General features: G+C 45.9%; 1 protein-coding gene across 1 annotated transcript in view; it reads right to left on the reverse strand.

Annotated features, from left to right (window-relative positions):
• Positions 1-19759, reverse strand: part of ATP8A2 (ATPase phospholipid transporting 8A2) — a 504492-nt gene that overhangs the window by 32514 nt on the left and 452219 nt on the right. The window contains exons 35-36 of the mRNA XM_029938484.1: positions 12642-12730; positions 6012-6116 (exon numbers count right to left, since the gene is read on the reverse strand). Of these exons, the coding sequence (XP_029794344.1) occupies positions 6012-6116; positions 12642-12730 (194 nt within the window). The remainder of the gene's footprint in view (positions 1-6011; positions 6117-12641; positions 12731-19759) is intronic.

The raw sequence follows: 19759 nt of genomic DNA on the forward strand, positions 1-19759 counted from the left end.
GGACACAGTGATGGAAACAATGCAGCTGGAAGTGAAAGAAATCTTAACCTGGTGTTGGAAGCAGACATCTGCTGCCTGGCTTGGAGAGGTTTGCTAAAATGATGGCATAATTTCCTAACCCTTTAGCTAATAAGAAACTAATAGATACTTTAGGGAGAGGAAAAGTGTGGGAAAGGGAGACAAAGGGAAGACAGAGCCACATGCTGCCGAAAGTCAATACTAGGAGAACAAAACACATTTTTCCTAAAATGACACCAAGTCTATATTGGGGAAATAACTTACAATCACGCTGGTGTATCTCATAGTTTGAGACTTGCTTACACTCCTTTTTGACTCAGCAGTAGTACGGCTTGGAGGTGTCGTAACACCAAATAGCTTTTAAACACTATTTTAAAGATCCAAGGATTTCTGTTTAGAGGTCAAAGTGTAGTAGGTATTTACTGTTTATGTTTATTATTTTAGAGAGAGAGAGAGAGAGAGAGAGAGAGAGAATGCAAGTGGGAGAGGGGCAGAGAGAGAGGGGGACAGAGGATCTGAAGCAGGGTTCTCTCTGACAGCAGTGAGCCCCAGGCAGGGCTTGAACTCACGAATGAGAGATCACGACCTGAGCCGAAGGAAGACACTCAACCAGCTGAGCCACCCAGGCGCCCCACATAGTAGACATTTTCTGAGTTGAGTACTCACCTCAACACATATTGGGGAGTTTTTGCTTTTTTAAATATAATTGTTTTTTAAAAGAGCACCAGGTGGGTGCTGCCTGGAGGAATCATCTCTGGGGTGTTTGAAAATCGTGCTGATGTGTTTCAGGCTCTGACCTCTAGTTTTCCACTGATGACACTCCATTAGGATCCCCAGATGGCTGGCTTGGACCAGCGCCCCGTCTATCTGCACAGAGGTCGTCTGGATGAAACGGAAGCTGTGTGAGCACAGGCTGTGGCACCCACACACGGGAGGGAATCACGTTTCCCTCCTGAACTCCCAAGAGGCAGGCAGACTGTCTAGATTACCCCGTGTGTGCAGCCTCAGCCCTGGGGTCACAGAGCCCGTGTATCAGCGTTCATGAGGACATAAAACCAAGTAAGAGATCCAGTGATCACACACCATAAGGCAAAGATCAGTCACTGGCTACCTTTACCAGGGCCACAGAGTAAACTATACTCCAGGGATGCACTTAAGTGAAAGAGAATCCTACTGCCTTGCTGGGAGAAGCCAAGGGCAGCCACCAGAACTCCTTGACCTTGAAACTGGAGAAAATCAGCACAGGGCCTCTCTTAGACCCTCCCACCAAACGTGACAAATAGAAGTTTTACAACAAACGCGTCTCCTTGTTGCTTCAGATTAAGTATAACTGGAACACGGGATGTTTTCATCCAGTATATTCACCTTTCTTCTTGATTGCTCTCATCAGAACATAAGAACACCCCCTACCTTATACCAAGAAATAAAAACAATGGAAGGGGAAAAAAGTCTGTTCTCTATACACAACATCGTAGGCGTTTTTAAAAATTGTATTTGTAATAGTAAGTGGCCGTTGGACGGTTTTTCTTCCACCAGAGGAAAAACAAAAAACGCCTGAGTTACACTTCAGGAATAAAGAGAGAGAAAATACTACCAAAACACTGAAAGAAAGAATTCTTCCCTTTAGCTCATCTTCGATGCATGCAAAGTCATGACATGCATGACAGACTCTATTTTACACACAGAGCAGGAGGGTTAGAGCTTGGCAAAAATTTCTGGGGAAGATGGTTTCCGGGAAGGTATTCAATCCAAATATTAACAAGCGTCTGGTACTTGGGAGGCACAAAAATAATACATCAAGAAAAGGTTTCATCAGGGAAAGACAAAATCATGACAAACATTTCTGTTCACCACTGTATGCATTTTCTTACTCCCCTGCACTTTCTGGAGATCTTAGTCCAGATCTTCTCTTTATCAGCTTGTTTTCTCTGAGCCTCGAGAACAGGTTTAATTATGCATAAACGACACAGGTTCATTTCGGAAGACAAGATTTGGTAACGTGGAAGTGCAGAAGCATGCTAATGACATTTTCACGTTTACCAAGAGTGGAAAAGTTTGGGGGTTCAACCAGATCAGTAAAATGGTAAGTTAAAAGTATTGTGTTAAATGGATGAAGAGCACAGAGGGACACTGAGAATCTCTAGCTACCGTTTCAAAATTATAATTGTAAATGTGGCATGAGAGTGCTTTTCAAGATTAATGCATAAACATTTTTGTTCTGTTTCTTGTGAGTTACATTCCTGAGAAAAACTCCTAGGACATTTGCTAGCGACTTGGACCTGGGTTTTATGACTTGGCAGGATGTCCTGAAGGGGCCCCAGGGAAGGCTTTCAGAACTGAGCTGCGCAAGGTCTCCTGTGTTAGGGATGTTGCGGACACCTGGCGTGCAGGATGGGCTGGGGGATGCTGGGAACACCAGCTCCTGGCCTCCTCACATGTGCATGCGTAGGCTGACGTCCTACGTGTCTCTCCATCTGTGACTCTGTTAGCTCCGCTCTTAAGCCATGAGAGAAATGGCCGAGTGGCCACCTACATATTTCTCCGCATCTCTCCGGGGCTACGCTCGACAGGAGCCAAGACAACGGGTATCGGCAGGTCCACACGGAGAGCACAGACTTGCTCTCCTTTCCCAGCCACCAACTCCCTGGGCTTTCACATTTCCAGGCAGTCAACAAATATTTACAGAACTTCTATTATGCGCCAGACTACCAGCCAAAGACAGATGCGCGAGTCAAGTGAAATATTAGGTGGGGGCGGGGAATAAGAACTGGGGAGGTGTGAGAGGAGGACTTAGGATCTCTCAAAGAGGGCATCTCTAAATCTTTACAAGGAAGGACAGGGCTGAGGAGACCTCCACCCCCACTCCATCCCTCCCCAGCACCAGAGGTGCACGGGAATCCAGGCAGGTAGGAAAGAAGCAAACAAAGGCGAGAAACGAGTTTTGAGACCAGGCAGGACAAAATCAGAGCAGCCCTGTAGCCACCATCTAGTTCACAAATGGATCACCCAGCAAATCTGGGAGCAATTAGGAGGGAGAAAAACAAATGGTGGTGGTCTGGGCGGGGGCGTCTGAGGATGACGGGAGGTGGGACGTCCCCAAAGGATCTTCTGCTGGGGACACGAAAGTGAGGCAAGACACCACGATGAGAGCAAAAGGAAACCAGAGTCACACAGCAAGTTCACACTCATTCACGTTTGTGCACAATCACTGCAACTACACAACTGTCACACCCACAGAGTGAGCAAAAGACAGATTCTATGGTGCAGAAGGTAGGAAACCCCATTTAAACTCTAAGTACCTTCTGACACTCATCTGGACCTTGAGAAGTGAAATCTGAACAGGACATCTGAATTTTAAAAATTACGTTCTTTTCATCAACGGCAAGGAGGGGATGGGCTCACAGCCCACAAACCCCTTCAACATCATGGCTCTCTGGCCATGCCAAAGAGAGGCAGCGGACGCTCTGCTCTCCTGCCACGGGTCAGGCAATATGCCGTGTGGGTCAGTACCGTTTCATTCAGTCCCAACCCGCCTTCCCCCCAGATATTAGTCTTCTGTTACAGATGGAGAGACCCACCATGTAAAGTATCCTGTCCAAGGTCACGCGGCTAAGCAGCCTCTGAGCCAGAAACCAAGCGCAGGCTCCGGTCTCCATGGGAGGCACCAGGGCACACATGTCTAGTGCCTCCGCATGGGCTGTTCCCTCCGCTGGGACTGGGAACACACTGTCCGTATTTCCATGTGCCCACCCACTCCGAGCCCTGTTTTCCATCCCATCTCCAACGGGGAGCCCCTCACCTCTTAAGCCGGGAGGCTCCCCGGGTTGCTGCCTCCTCTGAATGCCCTCCACCCCACCAGGCCCCACGTCCAGGCCGGTCTCACCCTCATGGGCCAGAACGAGACCCTGGCCCCCACGTCAGACCAAACACAGAAGGGCGCATTCTTATGCCACGTGAGCGGCAAGGTTTACGTGTCAAATGCTGGAGAAGCATTGTTAGGATTTTGCTTTGAAATTTCTCATTTTGCTTCCAAATTACCTATACTCTAAGTTACTGCGTACACGTGAGCATTCTTAAGATCAAAGAGGCCCTGCGCATTGTTTTCAAAGATGCTAAAACTCAGTGTGTTTACTACGACTAACAGTTATTAACTCTGCATTTTGCAGAGTCTTAAACCTTTATTTAAAAAAATTTTTTTTTACATTTATTTATTTTTGAGAGAGAGAGTGAGACAGAGCATGAGCAGGGAGGGGCAGAGAGAAGAGGAGACATAGAATCCAAAGCAAGCTCCAGGCTCTGAGCAAGCATTCAGCACAGAGCCCAACACGGGGCTCGAACCCAGGAACCGTGAGATCATGACCTAAGCTGAAGTCAGACACTTAACCGACAGAGCCACCCAGGCGCCCCTAAACCTTTATTAATTTCAATTTGTGGAAGCTTCTCCCTATTTTTAGAGCCTGTGAACAATTTTTTTTTCATGTCTCAAAGAATTTTGTAGGCCCTTGAAAATCTAGTAGGTGCTAAGTACTGGGCCTAAAGTATCTAATGGGCAGAGCAGGCCTTCACCATGTGCTGCCTTGCGTCACTGTTATATATAGAACTGCTTCAAGCCTGGCCACTGTCCCCGCCCAGTCATGGCTTTAAGCTTACTAAAGACAGTGATTTTTTTTTGATTTATTTATTTTTGAGACAGAGAGAGACAGAGCACAAGTGGGGGAGGGGCAGAGAGAGGGAAACACAGAATCCGAAGCAGACTCCAGGCTCTGAGCCATCAGCACAGAGTCTGACGTGGGGCTCAAACCCATGGACCGCGAGATCCTGACCTGAGCCGAAGTTGGACACTTAATTGACTGAGCCCCCCAGGTGCCCCTGAAGACAGTGATTTTTGTCTTGTTGACAGATTATTTTTTAGAGTGACTATAATGAAGGCTAATGGACTCATTTGTTAAAAAAATGTCATAAACACAGAAACCACAACTTCGATGACATACTCTACAACCCCTCGCCTGAAATATCTGCAGTTATTTGATGTTATATTCCTACCGGTTCTCAAACTCTGGTTTCTTTCCTTAAGAGAAAACGCTTTCTCTTCATTGCTTTGGAAGATGGTACGAACAAACAGAACTGAAACGTTAAGACACGTAGTAGGAACCTCTAGAAGCCTTCAGCTTGTAGAGTTCCATTTCCCCGGCAGCTAGTGATGGATTTCCTTCAACATACTTATGGGAGAGTGTACCCCTAGTTTTCTAGACATTCTGTGTGTCTAAGGCAGCAATGCTTAATTGTTCTTGGGTCCAGGTAAACTTCCTTTGGTAGTAAGCGAGTGGGCTTTAACGAAGTGCAATCTAATAACATTTTAATGTATAGGATTAATCGAAAGCTGTTCACAGGCCCAACATGTAGGTATGGGGAAGATGTCCTACCAGAAATAGAGGGATTGATAGCATTTGTTCCTGTGAACTCGCCCGTACGTCACATGACACTTTTTCAACACCAGGAGAAAATCATAATTCATTAAAAGCAAAACAAAAGGCCCCAGTTACACTTGCCATGAACTGTAACACAATTTACACAAATAACCGGTGTCATTCGGCACGCGAACCTTCATGGTAGATACTCATCGTTGAGCATAACAGTTGGGCCTGATCAAAAGCCTTAGCTTTGGTAAGAGAACTAAACAGAACTTTTCCACCTTAAAATGGTACTGCTACTATTTCAGTTTTCTGCATCTGGGCTGTTTTGCCCATGCCCGGACCACGTAAAAATCCCGGCTTTACCTGGGGATGGGCCGCATTTCATGTGGCCCCTGAGAAAATACAATTTAAATCTCCCTATGACTATATTCTTTGAGAATAACCACAATGGTTAAAAACCGAGCATTCCATGATCGCATGGAAAACCAAGAAGAGGAAAAGAAAGCCGGGCAGGAAAAGTAGGGAGCAGGGCTGGGGGAACCGGTGCCCACCCCCCCGCCCCAGCTGGTGCTGGCCCACCTCTTTCCGTTACTGTCCCGTAGCATCGCTTTCCCCATCACTCTGGCCTTCGTTTCCAGCTCCTGCACCTCCTCCAGCAACGTTTTTTTGCAGGTATGCTTGGCCCTGTGTGGGAAGGAAAAGACAAAAAGCACATGACATAGGAACGTTACGCAGCGTAAAAGCCTGGCTGCTCCCTTTGGGGCCACATCTAGATGCCCTTATGATGCTGAGGCTGCAGCTCCAGACACCATGGAACATTCACAGGCCCGGTGCGGGGCCGGAGCTCCACTTTCATACACTGGGAAGCATCCCAAGTCCTGCAGAACACACTTGGACCATGAGCCTCAGAAGTTAGCCCACATCTGCCAAAGAACACTGCCTGCCGCTGAGAGCCTGAGAATCTGGCCGAGGACCCAGCCATTCAGACCACAGACTGGGGTTCATGGATATTCATGGGTCCATCTCTAAAGTTTTTCACGGCAGGACCTAAGAACCCAGAAGATGCTTTAAATCCTTACCCTAGTGGATGTATGCAGGCCCCTTAGCCCTGGCCCCACTGTGATGGCAGATCCCTGGGTGAACAGTTTGTTCCCTTTTTAGCGTCAAAAGAGCCACTGTCACAGCAGGAATGGGATTTATTTATTTTTTTAATGTTTATTTTTGAGGGAGAGAGCATGCATGTGTGATCAGGGGAGGGACAGAGAGAGCAAGGGAGACACAGATTCCAAAGCAGGCTCCAGGTTCTGAGCTGTCAGCAGCAAGCCTGATGCAGGGCTCAAATTCACGGACCGTGAGATCATGACCTGAGCTGAAGTCAGACGGTTAACAGACTGAGCCACCCAGGTGCCCCAGGAATGGGACTTATAATGCTAGAGTTCATGCTCTTCAAGCCAAACCCTGGCTCTGAATTTCAGGCCCAGTTTTTCCACCCTTCTCTTGCAGAGTTACCATTAGGGCCCATCTGTGTGGGCCTCCATGGTATACAACAAACTGGTGGAAAAACAGAAATAAGTTGGTCTCTGTACCACAGTTTAAACCTTGTCCTGGTCATGTTGCTCTCCTTGAACTGTAGGAAGAATTGTGTGTACTCTTTTTCTTATTAAACTAAAAATACCTTACACCATTCAAATAAGTGGCTGATCTCAGGATCATCCTGCAATTGAGACTAAACACAGAGCTACTGGTTGGAAACAATACCGTTGAAGGACAAGGTATTTGACTAGACACAGGTATGAAGTGGAGGGGGGAAAAAACTAAAAAGAAAAAGGGCTCATTGCTTAGCAATACGGCGCAGGTTTCTTCTTACGAAAAGCTTTTCATTAGTCTCAGTGTAAACAGATGTGAAGTTCCCCCTAAGTGCTGGGACTCAAAGACAGAGTAAGAACAAACATGGAGCGTCTCTGCCAGGAAGCAAAAACAGTGTAATGGGAACATTCTAAAGACGTAAGCTGTTGCAGTGAAATCACATTCTCCCTCCCACCCCCCACCTTCAAGGGAAGAAAGTCCGTGAAGATAATGCCCAGTCATCCCCTAACACTCCAAGTTAATCTATAATGGAGTATCAGTCCTAAGACACTGTGTATGTGCCTGTCATTCCTTTTCCCCAAAGTAAACAAGAGAACTTAGCCACACAGGTTTTAACACATAATACCTTAATTACATCAAGCCGAGTCCAGGGACTCAGTAGTGATAACATCCTGCAGTTCAAAGCAGAGACTGTGGAATTTTAATTTAAACAAGAAATGAGAAAATGCTTAACGTTTTGCTGGACATGGTAAAAAAGGATGTTGAAATTTACACTGTTCGTTATAATTGAATATGCTGAGTCCCCAACTTGAACTTTGATCTCATGGGCTCACAGGGCTAGAATGGTTTAACAAGACAACTGAGGGGCAAGTCCCGCTCCACTAGGACCCACCCCAGATATATGGGCCGCAGGGGAACACATCTGCGGGTCCTGGAGGATGAGCCTGCGCCCTCCCTGTTTCAGGATGGCCGTCAATCCAGCATCACCCTCCCTGCCTTCCTCCCTCTTTCTCCCGACACAGAGCAGTCAGGGCTCATCAATCTCTGTAACAGCCCTCGGAGTTATCAGCTGGGCTGGGTGACAAGGGTGCCACCAAGGAGGAGGCTAGGAACAGGAAGGCTGGGCCAGTGGGCTGGAAATCTATACCTCAGGCCAAGGGAGAAAGCATCTAACCACTGCATTGAACCTGCCGGTTTGGGTTCATTCACAAAATCGTTTCAGGGGGAAATGATCTGAGCATCCTAATGCCTCCAGGCACCGTGCATGTTTGCAGTGGATGAAACTCCTTGGTCTCCAAGAATTACTCAGCAGATCTTTAGCGTTTCCATGAGGCTAGCTCATGGGACTTGACCACTATTTGAGAACACTGATAGTAACGCTGGGGTTGATTCCCCGAGTCTTTCTGCGTGTGATGCTGGGGTAGAAGTGATGCGAACAACGCAAAACTGCTTTTTCAAGGGCTTTTACCTAATTAATAAATTCTTCATTCGATAAATGACTCCCCCCCCCCCCAATCAAAGTTCACATGTGAAAAGCCAGTCTTGAAGCATTAGCCACCGGCCTGCAATTTCGGTCTCACCAGGAGCCGGGGTTTGGCTTGCTCTGAGTCACAGCTGTGACAGAATGAGCCCCATTGTCCCTGCATGGTCACCCTCCTGGTCTGGGGTTGGTCCACCCAACCCTGCATCAAGAGCCCGGATGATCGCACAAGGGGTAGTGTGGGGGTGCTCAGCCACTGTCAGAGTGTGAGGGTCATCTGGGAGCCTCCAGACACAGCTACGGGTATCTCCAAGTTATTAGGGATTTTTAACACAAATAGATCGGCATAGAATCTTGAACTTTCCATCTTTCTGTTTCTGAAACTTCTTCTCTTGACTCTTTTGCATGGAAAAGTAGCAAGTCAAGAAGGAGATGTTTAATTCCATTAAATGTGGATGAAAATGTAAATACAGTGTGGTTCACAAAACCTTAGGGTTTTTATTTTAAATCAAGACTCATTTGTATACAGATATTTCTTATTACTTTTTATTTCCATTTAACTGCCTATCTGGGATTATAATAAGGGAATGAAGTCATTCTGGAATTGCTGAACGTATTGTGTGCTGACTGGTAAAGTATAGGAGGTACAGTTAGATAAAAGGAGGCTGGTTCCTGTATTCAGTGGCCTTGAGCTTTATATTATTTCTACAGAGCAACTAACAAATTTCTCCTAAATGAGAATGAGTACACGGCAACTTACCTAAGAATGTGGTCATGGGTAAGCATTTTGGAAGTGTGTAAGCTAAAGTGTTTTAAAATAGTTCTGGGCAATTTAAACTTCAGGCTCCTAATAAAAATACTCATTAGCCAGGCATGACATATAATCGATCAATTATTAGTAAAAGATGTGTTAGTCTGGTCCCTTATGAAAATTATGGCTAACAGGATAACACAGGAGGTACTTAATGGTGTCCAAATCTGACTTAAGATAGTCTAACGGATCTTCAACCAGAAAGTTGACAGACTTCATGGAAAAAATGACTGAATTACTTCATGCTGATTTTTTTTTTCTTGACTCTGAAACAGTCTGGGTCCTGAAATGGGAGAAGGGGACTGGGCAGAGTAAGGGGGGAAAACGGAGCAAGACTGAGCAGTTCACTTTCCTAAACTCTCAGAGAAATACATGTTAAAAGGCAGGTCTGCCTTCTAGTGGGATTTAAAAGTCTTTCAAAATTGAGTTAACCACCAAAATTCAAAACAAAGCAAGAAGTCCGCAAGATTGGTCCAAGGTAAGATGAAAGACTGCAACCACACCGTGAAAGACTCCCAACAGCGCCCCGCGCCGCCGTCATGGCACAGGCCATCACGGCACAGGCGCGCCGCCGTTCCGAGTCACTTCATTCGAAACCCTCCTTGGAAGTCTGCGAAGGGCAACAGCACGTCATGCTTCGATAAATGGCGGGCAACTTGAACCAGATGAAGGGAGGTTTTGGACAATCAGGATTCGGGTTTTTGTTCGGCGTGCAGGAAGGAAAAAAGAACACTTTCTGGGGAGCTGCCACTCAGAAAGAGAAATCACAGTACTCGGGCCTCACTTGATCTTAGCCAAAAGGCCGAGAAGTGATACAGTACTCAGGCCTCAACAGAGATGAGCAACTCATTCATAGTCCGCCTTCTCCTCCCAGACAAGTCTCCGAATTTACTGGACTCGACATCATTGATGTCGGGCTGGAATGGGCCCTGTGATCCCAGGGAAAATTCCCAAACAGACTTGTAAAATTCTTATTTCTGAGGACACAGGCAACTGTACTTTAGACATGAAGTGTGTACCACAAATCGAGCACCTTCTTTGGGTGAACACTGCAGGTGAGAGCCGATATACACCACCCTCCCTGGTTTCTCCAAATAAAACAAGATAAAAGCACATTCTGTAAGTGCCTCTGGACTTCAGCAGTGGCCCTTCCGACTCAGCCCCAAGCTGAGGGGCCATGTGCTCCTGGGAGAGGCTGCTTTCTGGGACCCTCGGGGCAGAAGGCAGCAGGTGGGACAAGGTCTGGGGTCTGTCAGCCTCTGCTGGTCCCCCACCAGTCTCCTCTTCACAGAGCACAGCCCCTGCTCTAAGCTGGTTGGCAAGCTTCTTGGAAATGAAGTGACATTTAATCTTTCCATTTGGTGGAGCTGAAGGCAGTGTCCTTTGATTTATTCTTGCTAAAATGAAGATGGTGCTAATTTTACAGTGCCAGGGGGGAACGAAAACAAGTCCTTCTGGAAGGAGTAATTTGCCTCATTGGTGACCAGCAACTTTACTTGGAATGGACTGGAAAAGACCAGGAGGTAGAGAACACTGTAATCTGCCAACACTCTCCGAAATGGGAGAAAGACACCTTTGCTAAAGTCTCACTTGGCAAATACAGTCTCGATAAAAAGTTTTTTCATGGCATTAATATAGATCATTGAACTACAACAGGCTGAGATTAATTTATAATTGCATCACCATTTTCAAATAGTATAAATTGTAAAGGGATCTGATATAACTGATGTCATGTTGTATTTACTTAAAACTAACCCAACTGTCATGTAAGATGGAAGAAGTTTAGCAAGGTAAATGGGTTATGTGCTATAAGGATAATAGAATATTATCTTTCAGTGCATTTATTAGATTAAGAAAACATTGGGGCGCCTGGGTGGCTCAGTTGGCTAAGCATCCAACTTCGGCTCAGGTCATGATCTTGCAGTTTGTGAGTTTAAGCCCCACGCTGGGCTCTGTGCCAACAGCTCAGAGCCTGGAGCCTGCTTTGGATTCTGTGTCTCCTCTCTCTCTCTGCCCCTCCCCGTTCTGTCTCTCTCTCTCTCAAAAATAAATAAACATTAAAAAAAAATCTTTTAAAAAGATTAAGAAAACATCTTTCCTGGCTATAATAATTCCATTTCCAAAGATTCTAGTTCAGCTATTTACAAAACACAGTTTTAATAGATAAAAGGAAAGTAGCAGTAAATCAAGCCATTTACTAAATTAAAATTATTTAATTTTTACTAACAGTTGCAAAACTTAGTGAAGAAAGAAAAAAAAACCACACCAAATATGTGCTATACAATTCTCTCTCCTCTTAGTGCATTAAGCATCATCGTTGTCAAGATGATGACAAAATGAAGACTTTTTCAAAAGACATCTTTAACTGTCAGGCAAGAACAGTTCTCACTGAGTGTGGGAGGAAGGGGGAGATAAAAATGAAGTATCTGATGTCTTTTCTGGAAGGTTTGGATTAAAGTCTCAATTCTTTACCTCAGGGCCCCAAAATAATTGTGCTTTGCCCAAAGTAAAACCAAGCCAGGAGGTTCAAATTTCAGGGAAGTTGGCAACTGTTTGTAGGAGGAATCAGTCCTACCCCAAACAAAACTCAGTTTTACCTCATTTGGAGTATTCCATCCCTTTCTCATGGACAAAATTAATATCTACATTCTCTTGCTACTTAGTTTCTTCACTTACCTTGTACAGATGATACTTCAGTTAACAATATAGCTTGAAATATAAGCAAAAGTTGAGCAAGAATTATTTCCTATATAACCCACATCATAATTTCATCTTTGTGATTAATGTTGTCACAGGCCTGTACATGGACATTCTAAATAAATTATGTTTGGAGGATTCCTACTGTGAATCATTGGAAAAACGAAGAATCCTTCGTGGCGAGTATGTTCTAACTGGAAATGACCTATATATACAATGTTTGGTTAGGCAGGGGATTGAAGGCCAGGCTGAGTGTGCGATCACGTAGCACTGACTTTAGTTATGAGGAGAAATGAATTTTGAGCTCTCCTTCCTCAATCTGGTGGAATGACTCTGTACTTAGAAACCGTGCTTTGGAATCACGTCCAAGTACCATCCCTACTGACCTTCACACAGCCTGCATCGGGACTCCTTTCCGTCTATATTCTCATGTCGAGGTGAAGCACAGGTTAAAAGAAAAAACAAATCCGAAACCCAACCCCCTGACATCCTTTCCATCTGCTGCTGGCAGGTAGCAGGGGACCTGATTCTTGAGAAGTCCCACAGCACGCAGTACCCTACGGCAGGGATCACGAGAGGTGATCGCAAGCAGAGCTGAGCGAGACGCAGGGCGGGCACTTCACTTTTCACTTACGCTCTCCACGCCACATCTTCGATCAAACATGCCGTGGGAACCAGAAATAATCCCAACCAGAAGTGTGCGGAGCTCAGGACCATGGTTGCCTGCGAGACACAGAAGGGACACATGTGTTAGTGTTTGTTCTTTTGAAAAACTGATGTAATTTAATCAGTGGAAAACATCCCATAACACAGAAACAACAGAAAGCATTAAATTCAATCACAGTGAAAATGTACACCTCGGAAGAATGTCAAGGAGACGTGATGTGGTAAGTGCCTCTCTGTTGATCTCCATCAGCTCTAGTCTCCTTTTATTTTCACAAGCGTGTTGTCTCCCACTTCACAAGGTGCTTTTAAGCCTCTTTCTGATCAGAATGCTGTCCTCAAATCCCTCCTACAGAGAAATGTTGGAGTTGGACTCCTACCAAATGAACTTTTCTCTAGGAGGCTCCATATAGCCACTTCCCTTATGCCTCAGCCCATGTTCCTTTGCTGCTCATTCATTCATAGAACCAGTACCTTGGTGTAAGGCAGAGTGATTCTCAATGCCCAGAAGAAGAAAATGAATGGTTGTAGTCCTTGCCTCCAAAGGACTTAAAATCAGTAAGCGCATATGTGCACGCGCATACACAAACACACACACACACACACACACACACACACACACACTTGTGTGGTATAATCTACAGATTCTCCTTGACTTTCAGGGGGGTCGTATCCTGATAAACCCATCATAATTTGGAAATATCATAAGTCAAAAATGTATTTAATACACCTAGTTTACTGAACACCATAGCCAGTTGGGCAAAATCATCTAACACAAAGCCTATTTTTATTTTGAGAGATATATAGAAGCAAGCTGGGGAGGGGCAAAGAGGGAGAGGGAGACAGAACACCACATAGGCTCTGTGCTATCAGTGCAGAGCCTGACGTGTGGCTCAGCCTTACAAATCATGAGATCATGATCCGAGCCTAATCAAGACTTGGGAGCCCAACTAACTGAGCCACCCAGGTGCCCCAAGCCTATTTTATATTTAAGTGTTAATGTAGAAGACTATGGAGGTTCTCAAAAAATTAAAATACTATACAATCCAATAATTCCACTACTCAGTATTTATCCAAAGAAAACAAAAACACTAATTTGAAAGATGTATGTGCCCTTATGTTTATGGTAGCATTATTTACAATCAATAGTCAAGATATGGAAGTAATTCAAGTGTCCACCCACAGATGAATGGATAAAGAAGACGTGGGGTGTGTGTACGTATGTATACACACACACACACACACACACACACACACACACACACACTCACACACAATGGAATATTACTCAGCCACAAACAAGAGTGAGATCTTGCTATCTGGGACAACACAGATGGACAGAGAGGGTATAATGCTGAGTGAAAGAGGCCAGAGAAAGACAAATACCATATTTTCACTTATAGGTGGAATCTAAAAGAAACAAACTTATTACAAATAAACAAAAAAAAACAGAAAAAGACCCATAAATACAAGCCACAAACTGGTGGTTGCCGGAGGGGAGGGGGAGAAGGGTGGGTAAAACAGGTGAAGGGGAGTGGGAGATACAGGCTTCCAACATGGAATTAGTAAGTCATGGGGATGAAAAGTACCGCAGAGGGAATATAGTCAGGGGTATGGTAAGTGTTGTATGGCAACACATGGTAGCTACACCACAAATAGATTTGTCGCATCACTTTGTTGTACACCCAAAACTAACAGAGCACTGTGTGTCAACTATACATCAATAAAAAAAGAAACAAAAAACAAGACTAAACAACAAAGTGTTGACTATCTCGTGTGACGTACTGGATACCTTACTAAAAGTGACTGTTGTCTAGGTGGAGAATGGCTGCCCGTGTGTCAGTTATTTGCCCTCGGGGCCGCGTGGCTGACGGAGACGCGGCCACTGCCCAGCATGGCGAGGGAGACTCGTACCGACGTGCTGCTGGCCTAGGAAAGGATCCAAATTCAAAACTCGAAGCGCGGTTTCTACTGAAGGCATCTCGCTCTTAGACCATCATCAAGTTGGAAAATTCTAAACAGAACCATCCTAAGTCTGGAACACTTCGTACCCTACACCGTGGGATATAATAGGTCTCATGGCCACATTCTACGGGGTTTTAGAAGGCTGGAAAGCTGGTAAGACTTCTTTAAGGAGACAGGATGTGACATGTGTCTAGAAAGATATGCAGGTCTTCTGCAGCTAGAGAGGAGGGAGGGAAAGCAATTCTGAGGGGAAGGATGAATGACAGTGACACACAGTGAGAAGGGCAGCCTTTGATGAGCTTTACTTGTCCCTGGCATGCTGGGTCACAGACAGTTCTGGGCAGAGTTTTTGGGAATAGAGTTGTGGGGCCAAGTTAAATGTCAGGTGAGGAGGTGACCAGAGAATGTAGGGCAAAAGCAGAGGGAGGGACAAGTTTGCTCTAAACAGAAGTGGGGGCTGGGGGTACGGAGCCCTTAGACTTGGGTTTCCAGTGAGCATGCCAGGAGCAAGGAGCTGGACCGGCAAGCTGGCCTGGAAGGGCGGGCTACTTTGACAAGGGACAACGGTGATGGAACCCTTTGCATTCGTTCGTTTGCTTTTCTGGAGTCCTCACCCTTTTGTTCCACTGGAAGAGACAGGTTTTGTCACAGCTCATGACAAGGTAGCATGAAGCTTTCTGAGTGCAGGTGGGCAGTGGGGCCAAAGCACATGCAAGCTGGGGGACACTTGCAGGGACTTGGTAGTGCTGAGAATCAGGGGGTGCTCAAGGAAGCTCCTTTCAAGTGCAGGGGAGCGGGCTTTGCCCCAGCCCCAGCGTGGCATGCAAACTTGAATGCATTCTCTGGTGTCTGTCTTCTGTTCTGGTGGGCCGGCCACATCCACTGAGGCCCTCGGTGCTCCGTCTGGCTCGTGTCTCTGTGACTGTCCTCACGGCCTCTCTGTCCACACCTCTAGTCCCGAGCAGCCACGGCAAAGCCCACGCCTAACCACAGGGTCCTTGGCTCTGACCTCCATCATGTGGCTCTCCGTACTCGGAACTTCCTGACAATGAACCTGAGATGCAGCAAGGTCTGGGGCAAAGCTGAATTCCACCTTGTAACTGGAGGTCTTGCTCTGATTTTCACTAACAGTGCCTGTTTTCTGACTTAAAGCTATGTGAGTGCACCGTGTCCCATCCATCACATTGCCCCACTCCCTCCTAAGGAAACAAGGAATAAAATGTCCCATGAAGTAACTGCAAGAATATCCACCCTGTATTGTGCTACCAAAGAAAGTAAGGGAAGAAATGTCCAACAACAGGACTTTACTGTGGTTCCTACAGACAATGGGTTCATGGGCCGCAACTCAAGGGATAGAGAGTTGTATTTGTCGACATAGAGAAATGTCATGTGACACAGCCAATGAAAAGTCCGGGTTCTGACACCTCGGACAATGCACCTCCCATGGCAATGGGGGCATGGGAAAAGCAGCACAATTGGGCCAAGTCTTGAAATTGAACTTGAGATGCTATCTCCTGATGCAGTCCACTACGAGGTACTGTGTCTCTAAGTGTGTATACTTACACATAGTATACAGCAATATACACTCTAATTTCTGTAGGTCCTGTTTTAGGATTCGCACACCTTTCACGAACACATTTTGGGACTTCAAAGGCAGTGGAGTGGCCCGGCCTTGCTGGGTTTGAGACTACCACCCCCTTTAACATGTGCTGCTGATGTGTTCGGCAATCATGCATGTGGGATGGAGTAGGACAGTGACTCCTGTTTGCATATCTCTTTGGCTGTCTCTACTTCCTGCTTTTTTTTTTCCTACCGAAAACACATATTACTCACATGAAAGAAAACTTCAGCCCAACCCCCCCCCCCCTCCATCTCCCAGGCAAACCACAGGAAGGAGCGGACTAGCCAGCTCTCTCTGCAGGTCCCGACTTCCATCAACAACCCTCTTAGCTCTGTGGCTGGCTGAGCCCTCAGTCGCAGAGCTGAGAGGGCACCTTGGGCATTGCTCTCTGCTACAAATGCCTGGGCTGGTCCTTGCCCGTGGAAGGTGGGGCTGGTTTGAGCTATACGTACGGGGGTACGTCCTGGATCACCTACTAGGTGTATTTATGAGTCTGGTCATTTAAAAATAACACTTTACAACAACAATGTACTATTTTAAATAGATTATGAAACTCAGTAAGAATTTTACTTGCTGAGGGAAGGAAGGATGATGAACTTTGAGCTGCCCTCCTGGAAATATGAAGCTCCCCCCCCCCCCAATGAATGCAAGTTATATAGAGATTTGCAAATATTGTTGTTTCTGTTGTTGGCTTTTAAAACTTGGAGCTGGGAAAATTTTGTGTTGATAATTTAAAAGTGTGGTTCCAGAAAGGTTTCTACAGATTTTTATAGAATGACCAAGGTCCGGAGTCCTGAAAGCTTCCCTAAGGCCACAGCTTTAGTTATTTAAACTTAATTACATTTTCTTGTTCTCTTAAGCATAACAAAAATAAAATGTTTATTGAGCTGGGCTGAGTGGCAAATGGCACTTAATTATTCTTTCTCCTCCCTTCTCCTAAATACTGTTCAGTGAAGTTTTAAAGACATCCTTTTGAACGCACCCCTCAGCATCTTTACTAGCACAGACAGAACCACTCAGGTGCCAAATGCATAGGGACCCAGTACAGTAAACTGAGGCTCAGGTGGGTGAAATGAGTTGATTCATCAAGACACACAAAGGTGAGAGCCCAGACAGGACTGGAGGTTTGTCTGACCGTAGGGAGCTGCCCAGCGTAGCCCTGACTTAGCTTAGGAGTGTTAACCAGTGACTCCCACAATAGGAGTGAGCAGGGATTAGTGCATGTGTTCACTCCAGTGTGCAAACATACTCACAAGCCCAGGTCCAGCCACCCAGGGACGTGGTGGTAGACCAGAAGTTTGTTTGTTTTTTAAGTTTTATTTATTTGAGAGAGAGAGATAGAGCATGCACACATGCATGCACAAGCATGAGCAGGGAGGGGAAGACAAAGAGGGAGAAAGAGAATCCCAAGCAGGCTAAATTTGGTCATTGCGGAGCCTGATGCAGGCATTGATTCCACCACCTTAAGATCATGACCCGAGCTGAATCCAGAGTCGAAGGCTCAACTGACAGAGGCAACCAGGTGTCCCAATAGATGAGAAGTTGTAAAAGGGAAGCAGAGGTAACCAGAGCCAGGTAAGGGCACTGTGTGCTCCCAGTGTGGGGCGCACAGGAACTAAGGTGAAAGTGGAGAAGGTAGGGGACAGCTGACCTGCCCAGAGAAGGAACTAGAGTTCCTTTGTGTGTCACTATGTGCAGGACTTCCCATGTGGTCCTTCACGGGTCCCATCTCACAGAAGGAAATTTAAGTCTGCAGTTTCCCCCAGGGATCTGCTGCCATATTCGGACATGCTGATTGTCCCCAAACCCCACTGCCTCCCCGAAGCATGAGGAATGAGGGGCTTCCTTGTCCGGCACCCACCCATCCATCACTCAACAACACTCAAGCCCCAAGTCAGACTTCATTTAACACCAGAAACATAGAGCACCAAATTCAAAATGTAAGTCAAAAACAATCTGGAGAACTTGGATTTGTCACAACGACAGAACCAAAGAAAAATTCCCCCAGTCTCTGCGCCCCCACCAAGCCACAGTAACCACAAAATTAAACCAAACTTGTAAGGACCATCAGCCTGGTAGGAACACTTGTACTTGTGATCTCTACTCTTCTGTCCTGCTTACCCCTCACCCTTCCTAAACTTTTGTTTCCATTCAAAGGCCCAGGGAGCCCTAGTGCTGTTTGTGAGCTCCGGCTTTCCAAAAACCCTGTGTGCCATGGACATGCATGAGGGAAGTCATATCCGCTTTCTCTTTGCAAGAGCCTTTTTCGAAAGTGTGACAACACTGACTTGCTTCAGGAGAGAGGGCACCAATTCAGGCTGAAATAGAGTCCTTTCCCATAATCACGTGGGCCCACAATTCTCCTGTACAAGACGCCCTATGGCCTTGACATTGGTGCCAACGTGGAGCTTAGATTTACTGGAAGGTACTATCTTGATGGTCTTCCTCAAAACGTCCTCAGACGATTATCCTACTGAGCACTCTGAATGCAAACGAAGTTTTAGAAAACAACCAAGTGATGCCAGATGCGTCTACATACCTGTGCTAACTCAGAAACTACCCCAGGGGCCTGATCCTGGCATTTCAATGCCAGTCCAGGGGCATGTCCAGACCCGCCTGCGGAAAAGGGGCCTTGAAGCCATAACCCCAGCCCAAGAATCTGCTACCTCAGCCTCCCTGGGATCTGTGCCTGAAGATTCGAGAGAAAGAACCACCACCCAAAAACAAACGTGGGGTCGTTACGAACAAAGCATGTAACAAACTCTCTTTTTGACTGTGGGTTTTATTCTTTTTTTTTTTTTGTCTTGTCACTAAAGCATAAGGTACCTCTATCAATGGACACTATTATTTTGAAACCCTCAAAAGTTAGTGGTGGACAGTTAGCATAGTCACGTGATACAGTTCCCCTCCCCACCAAAGCATCCCCTTATGCTCTTAAAAAGTGTGTTCCTGGGGCGCCTGGGTGGCTTAGTCAGTTAAACCTCCGACTTCGGCTCAGGTCATGTTCTCACATTCAAGCCCCATGTCGGGCTCTGTGCTGACAGCTCAGAGCCTGGAGCCTGCTTCTGATGCTGTGTCTCCCTTTCTCTCTGGCTCTTCCCATCTCATGCTCTGTCTCTGTATCAAAACTAAATAAAACATTTAAAAAAAAAGTGTATTCCCTCCTCCAGGAGGATAAAGGAATGCCTGAGGGGGGGAATTATCTTTTAAATACACTCAAATGCACAAATTTTAAGTATTTAGTTCAAAGAGTTCTGACAATTGTCTGCATCTGTGTAACTACATCTGTATTTGGAAGCTGCAATCCTTGGCCCGATTTGTCACTACTAGCTAAGTTTTGCCTGTTTTAGGACTTCATCTAAGCGGGAAGACAAGAGCATTTGTGTTTTTGAACATGAGGCCTTTGCGATACATCCAAATTCTTGCGTGTATCTACAACTCACTCATTTCTTTCTTTTTCTTTCTTTCTTCCTACCTTCCTACCTTCCTTCCTTCCTTCCTTC

This window comes from Suricata suricatta, chromosome 4, assembly GCF_006229205.1.
Source record: "Suricata suricatta isolate VVHF042 chromosome 4, meerkat_22Aug2017_6uvM2_HiC, whole genome shotgun sequence".
In the NCBI taxonomy this organism is placed as follows: domain Eukaryota; kingdom Metazoa; phylum Chordata; class Mammalia; order Carnivora; family Herpestidae; genus Suricata; species Suricata suricatta.